The sequence below is a fragment of the Nomascus leucogenys genome, chromosome 4, assembly GCF_006542625.1.
Source record: "Nomascus leucogenys isolate Asia chromosome 4, Asia_NLE_v1, whole genome shotgun sequence".
Classification (NCBI taxonomy): domain Eukaryota; kingdom Metazoa; phylum Chordata; class Mammalia; order Primates; family Hylobatidae; genus Nomascus; species Nomascus leucogenys.
Genome location: NC_044384.1, coordinates 56277397 through 56289657, shown reverse-complemented (window position 1 = coordinate 56289657; position 12261 = coordinate 56277397). Strand labels below are relative to the sequence as shown.

Below are 12261 nucleotides of genomic sequence, written 5' to 3'. Positions count from 1 at the left end.
CTGCCTCAGGGGCACTCTGGCTGGTTACCCACAGGAGCAGGGGTGACAGAGACAGACGTGCGGTCAACACACTGCAGCTCTGGCCTGACAAACAGGACGGGTGTCTGGAGTCTAAATCCCCTTACTCAGCACTTGGTACTGTAGATGTGAATAAAGATGACCCATTGCTGTTTAGGTTCCTTTTCACAAAGATCATTCATTATCTATTTCAAAGCAAGTGCTATTTCCACCCACTTGGTGGAAGAGGGGTGGGTGAGAAGGCGGCACAGAGTGGGATCAAGTCCTGGGTTCTGATCCCAAGAGCTCCTGAGGCTCTCAGTGTGCTTGTTGAGCTGGATTGCACCTGGGATCACACCTGGAGCAGGTTACCTAACCACGTAGGAGTTTCCCCACCTGGGAAATGAAGCTCATAAGCTCTGCCTACCTCACAGGTTCCTGTGAAGATCAAATAAGGGCCTATCTGTACATATATAGTAAGTACTCAGTAAACTACACAGCACCATGCAATCAAATATAAGGGATTATTATTAATGTCTTCTACCTGCTTGAGACCTCGGCAAAGAGGTTCCAAAGACTTAAAAAAATAACACCTGAGCCCAGGAAATTTGGGCTTGAATCAACACTCAGGTTTGCTTCTCAAAAAGTCGTCTTCTAGAGACACAGCAGAGAAGACCAACAAACAAACAAACAAACAAAAGTCATCCTGGCCAGGAGTGGTGGCTCACGCCTATAATCCCAGCACTTTGGGAGGCCAAGGCAGGTGGGTCCCTTGAGCCCAGGAGTTTGAGACCAGCCTGGGCAACACAGTGAAACCCTGTCTCTTAAAAACAACAACAACAACAGGCCGGGCGTGGTGGCTCACACCTGTAATCCCAGCACTTTGGGAGGCTGAGGCAGGCGAATCACCTGAGGTCAGGAGTTCGAGACCAGCCTGACCGACATGGAGAAACCCTGTCTCTACTAAAAATACAAAATTAGCCAGGTGTGGGGGGTGCATGCCTGTAATCGCAGCTACTTGGGAGGCTGAGGCAAGAGAATCGCTTGAACCCAAGAGGCGGAGGTTGTGGTGAGCCAAGATTGTGCCATTGCACTCCAGTCTGGGCAACAAGAGGGAAACTGTCTCAAAAAACAAACAAAAAAACCAAAACAAACAAAAACAACAACAGCCAAAAATTAGCCGAGCCTAGTGGCACATGCCCATAGTCCCAGCTACTCCGGAGGCTGAGGTGGGAAGATCACTTGAACCCAGGAGCTTGAGGCTGCAGTGAGCTGAGATAGCACCTCTGCACTCCAGCCTGGACCACAAAGTGAAACCCTGTCTCAAAAAAAAAAAGTCATCCTGCCTAAAGAAGCGACCTAAGCCAGCAGGACCCAGAGACTTACAAAGCACTGGCAGTGTCCTAGGCTTAGGCACTGTTTTGAATGCTCTTCATATGTTAATCCAATTAATCCTACAACAGTTTGATGAGGGAGGAGTTATTATACCCATTTTACAGATGCAGAAACGAAGGCACTGAGGCTAAATAACTTGTCCAAGGTCACAGTGGCAAAGCCAGGATTCCAAACAGAGCAGTTGACTCCAGAAACAGACTCTCAATAAAAGAGAATCAGCTGCATCATTAAAGTCCTCCCTGTAGCATCACACCCTCCCCAAACCCCACCGTGTGCAAGAGCATGAGCACCTGTGCACTCAACAGATGCACAATGGGAGAAGCTCAGCCTTCACTCCCTTCTCACCAACAGCTGAAAGTGGAGAGCCAGCTTCCTGGCCCCCAGGCCTGCCTCTGCAGCTGCTCCACCCCAGGGGCCTCCACACCTCCATCTCTTTCTTCTGTGTTTTTAACCTCATCTCTAAGTCCCTTCACCTGCACCTCCCTACAAACACTGCTCTAATTATATCCACAAACCCCTCTCTCAGCTTCAGTCATCTCCAGCTTCTCTCCAGCAGCACTTTCCACTAGCTGCCCGACAGCCTCAGTGCTTGAGACGCCACTAGCTGCCCGACAGCCTCAGTGCTTAAGACGAAACCAATCTTTCCTCTATTTGTATTTCCTATTCCTCTTCAACAGAGTTTCAAATGAAAACCTCAGGCACCTTTCGAACCCACCTCCCATAGCGAACCTATCGCTCACTCCCAGGGAGGCTCCCTCGTGCAGCTTCCTGCTCTCACTCGGACCTGGCAGTGTCTCCCGTGCAGATGCCTGCCGCTTGCCTCTTCTGGAACAGCGCTCACAGTTTTCTGGTGCTTAGAAACCTACAACCCACCCTTCCCACTGCCTGTGCGACAAGCTCCAGACACCTCACTCTGGCTCTGCCCACTCTCCTTTCTACAGTATTCCAAACCTATCACTCTAACCGCCTACCCTTCCTTCCCTCTCTCCCACACGAAGTAGGACCTGCCTGCCTCTGCCTTGGTCATGCCCTAGGATCAAGCAAAATTTATGAGAATTGCAAAGTTGTGATGTTATGAGAAGTTGCAAGAGTATTTTCTCACGTTTGTCTCCACTCCCTTGTAAGATGGGAAAATCCTAGAGGGCAGAGCCTAGGTGTGTAATACTTCCTTTGAAATTCGCTACTGTATCGCATCTGGTGTTCATGGATGCAGAACTTGTCAAAACTCACAATGAGCTGAGGGAGTACAACTGGATTATCTAAGTTCAGAAATGAGAAGTGCTGACTGTTTTGGCTTCTACCCAGAATTTAGTAGTTACATAGCTAAAGAGTTTCTATTTTTAAAGGTTAGATCATATGGATATTTCACAACATGCTCAACATATTATGAAAATGACTGGATAGGGAAGCTTCTTTCAACAATGATAGAAACAGTTCAAGAAAGGTTAAAAAATGCCCCTTCTAGGCCAGGTGCAGTGGCTCACGCCTGTAATCCCAGCACTTTGGGAGGCCAAGGTGGGCAGATCACGAGGTCAGGATTCGAGACCATCCTGCCTAACACAGTGAAACCCCGTCTCTACTAAAAATACAAAAAATTAGCCGGGCGTGGTGGCGGGCGCCTGTAGTCCCAGCTACAGGCCGAGACAGGAGAATGGCGTGAACCCGGGAGGCGGAGGTTGCAGTGAGCCAAGATCGTGCCACTGCACTCTAGCCTGGGCAACACAGAGAGACTCCATCTAAAAAAAAAAAATGCCCCTTGTGCTATATGTCAGCAACTATGGCAACTGCTAAATTGGACCCCATTCAAGAGCTCCATAAGCACACATTATCATATGGAAAAGCTCTGAACTCAGTGAGAATTCTATTCCACTGCCTTTAGGAAATCCTAAAGCATTAACTAACATATTCAAATACTTACTGAACATCTATTGTTCTCTAGGCATGGAGGTAAAATAAATAAATGAAACTAAAATACTTACCGAACATCGACTGCATGCCTCATTTTCTCAGATACTCTATGCAGTAGCACAGCAGAATTTTACAGGTAAGTGAACTCACGCTCAAAGATACTCTGAGGTCACATGGCTCATAAATAACATGATTTTGAACACCAAGTTAAGCATTCTCCACCCATCCCCCTTGTCCTCCTGCCTCCCCCACCCCCAGCTTCTGTACCATTTAAACTCTAGTTCAGTTTGTGCAGTGATGTATCCTCAGAAATGGAGAATGCACTGGAGACAAACTGTCCCATCCACGATGATCCTATACAAGTGTTCCTTCCATATAAACTTGTTCACTTGTAGAAATAATGCCTCCCATTCCTATCTTTTAAAGTATCTCTCTAGGCAGTTGTCAAGCAATGACTCACTTACTCAGTACCACTGACAGTCCTCAACCCCAGGGTAGGACTTGGCCATCCACCAGAGCTGGGAGTACATGGCTTGGCACCAACACTTGTGCCCCTGTCCTGGATGGGTAAAGCCAATGGCAAAACATGGAGAGATACCCAGCTCAAGCTCCAGCGAGGGGATGGAGGAGAGGGGTTTGCTGGTTAACTTCCCTACCTCATTGCTTCTCCAGAGAGCAGAGGCTGGCCTGGCCAGTCAGGACAACACAGGCTGGAGTGGAGGGAGTGGCACGGAGAATCCTGTCCAGAGATTAAGCTGCCTGCTGTTTCTTTGGAGTCAGGGAGGCAGACCAAACAAATATGGCAGGATAGTTAGGGTGGAGGCTGCCGGGCTGGTCTGACTTCTATTGACGGAAATCTCTGGAAGTGTTTTATAGCCAACCTGGCATGAACATATCTACATAACAAAGGATAATTTGTGTGTGCACCAGGCCTGCCTGCATGTGGGTGTTTAAGTCATATATTTTGAGTGTTAGGTGTGCTCAGCTAGTCCAACTCTTCGTTTTACAGATAACCCCTTTAGCTTCCAGTTTTTTCTGTGACTCACCCAAGGTCATATTACTAGTTAGTCTTAGACATTTAGGAGCCACAAAACTAAAACAAAACTATGAAAGTGGGTGCCGGTATACACTGTCTGCAGTTTTTTCCCTATGGAATGTTCACAGTGTGGTGACTGAATCACGGGTCAGGCCAGCAGGCTAAACCCATTCCTGATCTATTACAGACTACTGCAAGAGCCACACAGGGGATGGAACCAGGCCTTGAATGAGACTGCTCTACTAGCCAAGTGGAATATCTGCTGAACACCCGTTCAATTAAGCTTGCTAAACACCATTAATCTAGTCTTGAATTTCAAAAAACTAGGGCACAGAAGTCAGAAGATGGCAGTTCAAACACCCAATCTGCCATCTACTAGCTAAGTGACCTTGGGACAAATTTGACCCTTGATGTCTGCATCTATAAAACAGGAAAAACAGCATTACACCTACCTTAAAGGGGCTCTGTGAGGATAAAACAAGATCGGATGTGATAGCAATGGAGTACTATGCAAAATTTGGCTAGCTTTTGTCTCTAGTCTTATGTAATCTAGTATATAGCACCCTGAAAATTTTTTTTAAGAGCTTTACTGATGTAATTTACATACCATAAAATTCACCCTTTTCAAGTGAACAGTTCAATAGTTTGGGGCAACAATTAGGCAACTCTCCCGGCTATTTTCTCTAGTTTTCCTCTTGTCCACCTGATACATTAATTTATCCTCCAAAGCTCAGCTCAAAAATGGACTCTCCATAACATTTTATCTTTATTCTTATCTGAGCACTTCTTACTGTATTACCATATTTTTATGAATCCAGCCTTCCCCCATCAACTATGAAGACAGTGATAGTAATTATGAACATTTACACAGCACTTTACAGTGTATAGATGGACCTTTTTTCTTTTTTTTACTATTTACTTATTGTTTTGGACTAGTCAAGTGCAGTAGTGAGAAGAAGGAAAGAGTAGATCAAGGAGTTTGATCTGTAACTGACTTTGATCAATTGATAACGCACTACCTTAGGACCAGCCTAGACTGATTTTTTTAAATGGGTTAATTCTCTTGATCTTATCCTTTGTTGTGTCCAGGGCAGCCAATTCATGTTTATGAAATTATTTTGAGCTCCTCTTGTGACCTAAGCAAGGGACAGTAATAAGATAAAATTTTAAAGCTTCTCTCAAATCCTCCAACAGAACACCTGCACCAGAGAGAGTTGGTTTTTTAAAAGTTTTGTTGCCAAAGCAAATGTTCCAAAAATTTGAAAGCGAGAGGCACAGTCCAGATGAAGAAAAACCTGGCTGGCCGCAGCTGATCATTGCCATCACCTAGAAACCAATTGTAAATCCAATTTTGATTGCCACTAGTTTCTAAGTCTCTCCCCAAAATCCATTTCAAGGCCCAAATATCTTATGATTAAAGAGTCCCAGTGGGCCAGGCATGGTGGCTCACACCTGTAATCCCAGCACTTTGGGAGGCTGAGGTGGATGGTATCACTTGAGCTCAGGAGTTCGAGACCAGCCTGGGCAAGCTGGCAAAACCCCTTCTCTACTAAAAATACAAAAAATTAGCTGGGCATGATGGTGCATACCTATAGTCCCAGGTACTCGGGAGGCTGATGTGGGAGAATCACCTGAGCCCGGGAGGTCGAGGCTGTAGTGAGCCAAGATCGTGCCACTGTGCTCCAGCCTGGGCAACCAGAGTAAGACCTGGTCTCGGGAAAAAACAAAAAAAAAAAAAAAAAGATTCCCGGGCCAGCACGGTGGCTCATGCTTGTAATCCCAGCACTTTGGGAGGCCAAGGTGGGAGGATCTCCAGCCCAGGAATTCAAGACCACCTTGGGCAACACAGCAAGACCCTGTGTCTACAAAAAATTTAAAAATTAGTTGGGCATGGTGGCATGCACCTGCAGTCCCAGCTACTTGGGAGGCTGAGATGGAAGGATAGCTTGAGCTCAGGGTCAACGCTGCAGTGAGCCACAATCACACCACTGCACTTCAGCCTGGGGGACAGTGTGAGACCCTGTTTCAAAAAAAAAAAAAAAGAGTCCCAAGTCAAGAGTCCTGGCCACATTTGTAGATGATATTGGAGAGCAATAGTTATTGCTCTTAAGGAGCCTGCAAATCGGTAGTTCAATTAGAAAATATTTGTCTTTCACAAGCATAGTTGGTACAGTTAATCCAATTTTACAGAGGAGGAAACTGAGGCTCCAGAGGATAACTGGCTTACCCAAGATCACTCTTGGGAACAGAGAAGAGTCAAGACCCACACCAAGGTCTTTTAATGAGGCAACAAATGCTGTTGCAGCAGTTTAAACAAAGATTCAGAACTTCAGAGGGAAGGCATTCTAGTTAGGGGAACAGGACAAGAATGTCGTAGATAATGTAGCATGTGAAATGGGGCCCTGGAAGACAGGCAGGATTTTGCTAGCAAGCAGTTCAATTTGACTGGAGAGCTGATGCCCTTCACAGTGCTGGAGGTCAAAGGGCAGAAAGGAGCACCTGAGATCAGAGACAACTGATCCAGGCTTCTGCTGTAGGTAATTTGCCATGCTTAGAATACTGCATCCCTTTTAGGAGTGGAGAGTGAGGGTTACCCAGGAAAGAGAGAGCACACTGTCTTCATGACCAGAGTGATTCTTTGTTCTGGGTAATATAACAAACACTGGAGGAATACAAAGGCCTATTCAGCGAGTCCTTTTCCCTCTGCCCACTGGCTCAAATTTAAAAAAATCTCATTTTCCCCTTGATTACTTATGTTAGTAAAATTTCTGATCACAGCATCAGTCAAGGAGTGGGAAAGATGGGGAAAGATTTCCCACAGTCATTCCAATTTCAGATAGTTGTTCTTAATCACTCACAGGTCAAAAGATTAACCATTCCCAGTCTTCTCAGGAAAAGCCATTTTAATGCTTAATTTCTACCCAAGCTTCTCTATGTTCCAAGTCCCTCAAGATAAAGCTTATCAAAATTACAGCCAGGAGAAATAAAGGCTACGTCTCAAAACTGCATATATTTTTTAGATGACTACAGCGTTTTAAAAACAAGGCAGTTTAGTAATGTTATTTCATCATCTGTACATATTGAACATTAAGAAAAAGCAAAAATCCCAACATGTATTTCAGACCTTACACAGGACTAGTCTGTAACTCCATGATAGAACTCTACTAGCGCTCAGACTGAAGCTAGATGAGCTGCTATCATTGGTATGAATTCTAAAAGCAGACTCTCCCAATCTGTTTGGCTTCAAGGCTCCACCCCTATCTGTTCAGGTGCACTGAAAGCTTTCAGACATGAGGAATTTTTAAAATAATAATAGGATTATTTCCAATTAAGGTTTACAGACCTTGAAAAGGCTTCCAGGCATTTTTGCTAGAGACTTACAACAAACCTCTGACGTATCCCAAATGTCATAGAAGAAGCACTCATTGACCATCAGCCTTGGGTACTTGAGATTTAAAAAATATTTGAGAGATAAACCTACTTAATAATGTGAAGCCTAGCTGGGCGAGGTGGCTCACACCTGTAATCCCCACGAGGCGGGCGGATCGCTAGAGGTCAGGATTTCGAGACCAGCCTGACCAACATGGCAAAACCTCATCTCTACGGAAAATACAAAAATAAGCTGGGCGTGGTGGTGGGCACCTGTAATCCTAGCTACTTGGGAGGCTGAGGCACCAGAATTGCTTGAATCCAGGAGGCAGAGGTTGCAGTGAGCCGAGATTGCACCACTACACTCCAGCCTAGGCGACAGAGACTCTGTCTCCAAAAAAAAAAAAAAAGGGGGGGGGGGAGCCTATTTAAGGTCCTGATCTAAAACTCTAGGTGGGGCCAGGAGTGGTGCTCACAATATCCCAGTGCTTTGGGAGGCCAAGGTGGAAGGACTGCTTGAGGCCAGGAGTTCAAGGCTGCAGTGAGCTATAATGGTGACACTGCCCCCAACGCCTGGGCAACAGAGCAAGAACCTGTCTCTAAAATAAATAAATTTTAAAAATAAATTTAAAAAAACTCTAGGGAAACAGAATAGCCATATTTTCTCTAAGCCACACAATTGCTATTACTTATTTCTCTTTTTTTTTTTTGAGATAGGGTCTTGCTCTGTTGCCCAGGCGTGATCACAGCTCACAGCAGCCTCAACGTCAACAATGAAAAGAAAAACAAAATGTTTTTAAGACGGGGGTTTCACCATGTTGCCCAGGCTGGTCTCTTAGTCCATTACTGGATCAACATCACCTATCCCCTTCTGAGAACTAAACAGAAGTCGAAGGAGAGTTTTTTCTAGCCCATGGAACCCCTTCTCCCCTGATTCACTACTTCCTATTGATGCCACACCTATGTGAGGGGCGTTAATGGGCACAAGGACACAATTCCCCGGAGGCACTCTCATCCTGATTTGGTTTAACGAGAGCCACAGCGTGACACTGCCCCACTCCAGTTTTAAAAGGAACCTACAGACACACAAATAGTGAGGTGCTCTTTCCCAAAGCTATTAAACCAAGCAAAAGCCCCCAGAAGGAGTCAGCAGGACACCGAGTTCCAGGCCCCATCCTGTCGCTGGCTAATATTGACAAGGGGAAATTCAATACCGCCCTGTGAGTCTCAGTGTCCTGAGGTGTAAAAAGAAGTTGATGAAAAGTAACCTGCCCTCTTTAGAAGACCAAGCTGACTTATGTCAAGTACTCAAGGCAGTTTCACTGGGTGCTTGAGGAAGTTTGTGTGTCTTCTTTACCTCTGCTTCCACCTCCATCCTCAGGTGATGAGAAGAGGAAATAAAGTGGTTAGAGCTCCTAAATTTTGGAGTTCGTGCGCATGTTGCAGAATTTTTTTAAAAGCAAGTAGTGTCCCTATCCCACTCTACCCACTTTCCTCCCTTCTTCTGGTGCCACATCCTACACAGAGAAATCAGGTGACCACAGATGGAACAAGCTCACAACAGGTCACCCAAGCCCCCACTGCCACCCTCTTCCAGACCACAGGAAAGAGAGCGTGGTCGGAGACAGAAAACAGGACAAGTGAGGGACCTCCGAGCTCTCCATCGCTAGACCAACTTCCCCAGGACCCGGGCCTGAGCCCTCGCTGGGCCCGTCGCCCTCCCCGGCTCTCGGCCCCGCCACGTCCCCACAGGGCGTCCCGGTGGCCGGCGACCGCTCACCTGCGCTGGACACAGTAGCAGCAGGAGGAGGCCAAGGGCCAGGCCGCGAGCGCTCATGCTGTGGCCGCGCAAGGCTGCGGACACCGGCGGCGTTCGGCTGGTTGGGCTCCCCGGCGGCCGTTCTACTTCCCCGAGCTGTTTCAGCAACCCGCGCAGGAGGAGCGGAGGAGCGGAGGAGCAGGAGCAGGCGCGGACCACGGCAGCAGGCTGCGCACGCAGGTCAGGAAGGAAGAATACGTCGTCGGCTCCGCCCCTTCTGGGAGGTGCCGCTGCCGAGACTCCCCGGCCCGGGCTGGGGCGGGGCCAGGGCCGCCGCGACCCCTCTTCAAGGTCCTCGCGTTGCCCTTCTCCTCGGCCCCTGCAATCTCCGGGGGCCAGGCGCGGGACTTATGGAGTCTGGCTCGGCCCGGGAGGGTATCTGTGGAGTTGTGCCAACAGTTTCTGGCCGTGATGCTTTCCCTTTTCGTCTCTGGGTTGGAGGGGGCGGGCGAGGTTTCAGCGAAGGGTAGTGCTGTTCTAGGAGACTTCCGGGTAAGGTCCCGCCCGGCCGCGGAGTCTCTGTTTATTTCTGCTCTGACAATTACGCTGAGCGACTTCTCCTCCCAACCCAGTCACCTGAAAGGAATCCGGATCCCGGCACTTTCTAGCAGAGCCCGGGGCGGTGACGCGCGGTGGCCTGACAGTGTGATGATCCACGAGTGTGGCGGGGCGGGGCGGGGCGGAGCGCGGGGTGGGCGGTGGCCTTGCGGCCAGGCCCGGGAAAAAAAGTGCGGGAGCCTCGCCACCTGCTGGCCCAGCCGCGCAGCGCAAGCCCGTGGGCGTGAGGAAACCCCGAGGTGGGGACCAGGGTCTATTTTAAGTTCTACGTGAAGGCTGGTAAAGAAGACGCATTGTCATTTTTGAGCCATGCATTTAATATATGTATTTATCTTTAACTCTAGTTGTATGTGTTTCTGGTAACATTTTCCCGCAAATTTCAAGTATTCAGACCCCTCAAAAGCATCTGTCATTTCCATTTTGAAGTTAAGAAAATGGAGGTAAAGATCTCTTTCCCAACCGTGAAAGCAAATTTACAGTGAAAAGACTAAACCTTCATCTGGAGCAATGACGGAACCCCGCCCCAAGGAGTCCCATGATGCAGATGACCGTCCCATCCCTACCCTATAAAGTGCTGTTTCACTTTCTGTCTTGCCTCCTCACCTCCTCAGCTCTGAGATGTCCACTGGCTGGCCTGGCAGTGAAACTATGGGGATTTCTTCAGGACCTTCAACCTAGGTCCTCCACAATGACCTCGTGGTCCTCATTCAGCTGCGTGCTCTCCCTTCCCACTCCCCAGGCTCCAGCTCCTGGTACCCCCACTGAGGATCAAGTCCCGTGTCTGCCTTCATGCAGGGAGCCTCAAACGGCCATCCCTAGACCAGCAGCAGGAGCATCTCCTTGGAACTTGTGAGAAATGTAAATTCTCAGCCCGGGCAATGTAGCAAGACTCCCTCTATAAAAAAAAAAAAATTTTTTTTTAAGTTAGCTGGGCATGGTGGCACACACCTGTAGTCTCAGCTACTAGGGAGGCTGAGGCAGGAGGATTGCTTGAGTCCAGGAGGCTACAGTGGGCTATGATCATGCTGCTGCACTCCAGCCTGGGTGATAGAGCAAGACCCTGTCTCAAAGAGAGAGATAGAGGAAAATGTTCCAGTAATATTTCCAAGTTTATGAATTACTTTGAAGGTTCTAAGTTTCCATAACCCTCCTTGGGGAAGAAGAATTCTGGTTCCTGTGACTTACTTCAGGGGTGCAGGAGGGCTGGAGGCAGGAGGGCAGGAGAAGGTCATGGGTAGACTTTGTTTCTGAGGCTGCTTCTGAGACCTTCTAATCTCCTTTAGTTCAAAGTACTTAGCATGCCAAAGCCTCCTACTTTGGGGTATCGTTTTCTGAGCTCCAGTAGTTGAGATCCAGAGGCTTTTTTGTTGAAAGAATATTCAATACCATCTTCATAAGGACTATTCAATGTTGACCTCAGAGCAATAAAGTAGAAAATGGGGGAAAATGAAATTATTAGACATGTGCATCTTTATAAATGTGCAGAAATATCTTCCAGAAAACTTACATGAAGTGGAAAGCATACATATGTGAATATAATATATAAACGTTTTAAACAAGTGGGCATATATAGCACACAGGTCTCATCTGGCTTCTTTGGTTTTAGCAGTATGCTTTCCTACCTCACTCCTTTTAATAGCTGTAAAGGATTTTTATTATGCATATGTAACACTTCTGAAGCCATACTCAGAGCAGTGTCTAAATCAATGAAATATAAATCACCAACCAACAAGTATTTCAAAATAACTCAATTCCTCTGCTTGCATTCCTGGTACATATGAAGGGTTTGTGTGGTCCCAGCAATACATTATAAATTTGTCTTTCCTTTTTATGTTGTTGTTTTTTTTTTTGAGACAGTCTTGCTCTGTCGCCCAGGCTGGAGTGCAGTGACATGATCTCAGCTCACTGCAACCTCTACATCTCAGGCTCCAGAGATTCTCATGCCTCAGCTTCCCGAGTAGCTGGGATTACAGGTGTGCGCTACCATGCCCAGCTAATGTTTTTTGGATTTCATTAGAGATGGGGTTTCACCATGTTGGCCAGGCTGGTCTTGAACTCTTGGCCTCAAGCAATCCACCAGCCTCAGACTCCTGAAGCGCTGGGATTACAGGTGTGAGCCACTGCTCCCAGCCCCCCTTTTCTTTTCCGTATACTTTGTCACATTCCTGAGCTTGCCTGG

The 12261-nt window shown here is 47.3% G+C and overlaps 1 protein-coding gene across 1 annotated transcript in view; it reads right to left on the bottom strand.

The window, feature by feature from the left end:
* NPC1 (NPC intracellular cholesterol transporter 1) overlaps positions 1 to 9707 on the bottom strand; it is a 52750-nt gene extending 43043 nt beyond the window's left edge. Inside the window, exon 1 of the mRNA XM_030810649.1 lies at positions 9486 to 9707. Coding sequence (XP_030666509.1) covers positions 9486 to 9542 — 57 coding nt within the window. The 5' untranslated portion in view covers positions 9543 to 9707. The remainder of the gene's footprint in view (positions 1 to 9485) is intronic.
* Between the last annotated feature and the right edge of the window lie 2554 nt (positions 9708 to 12261).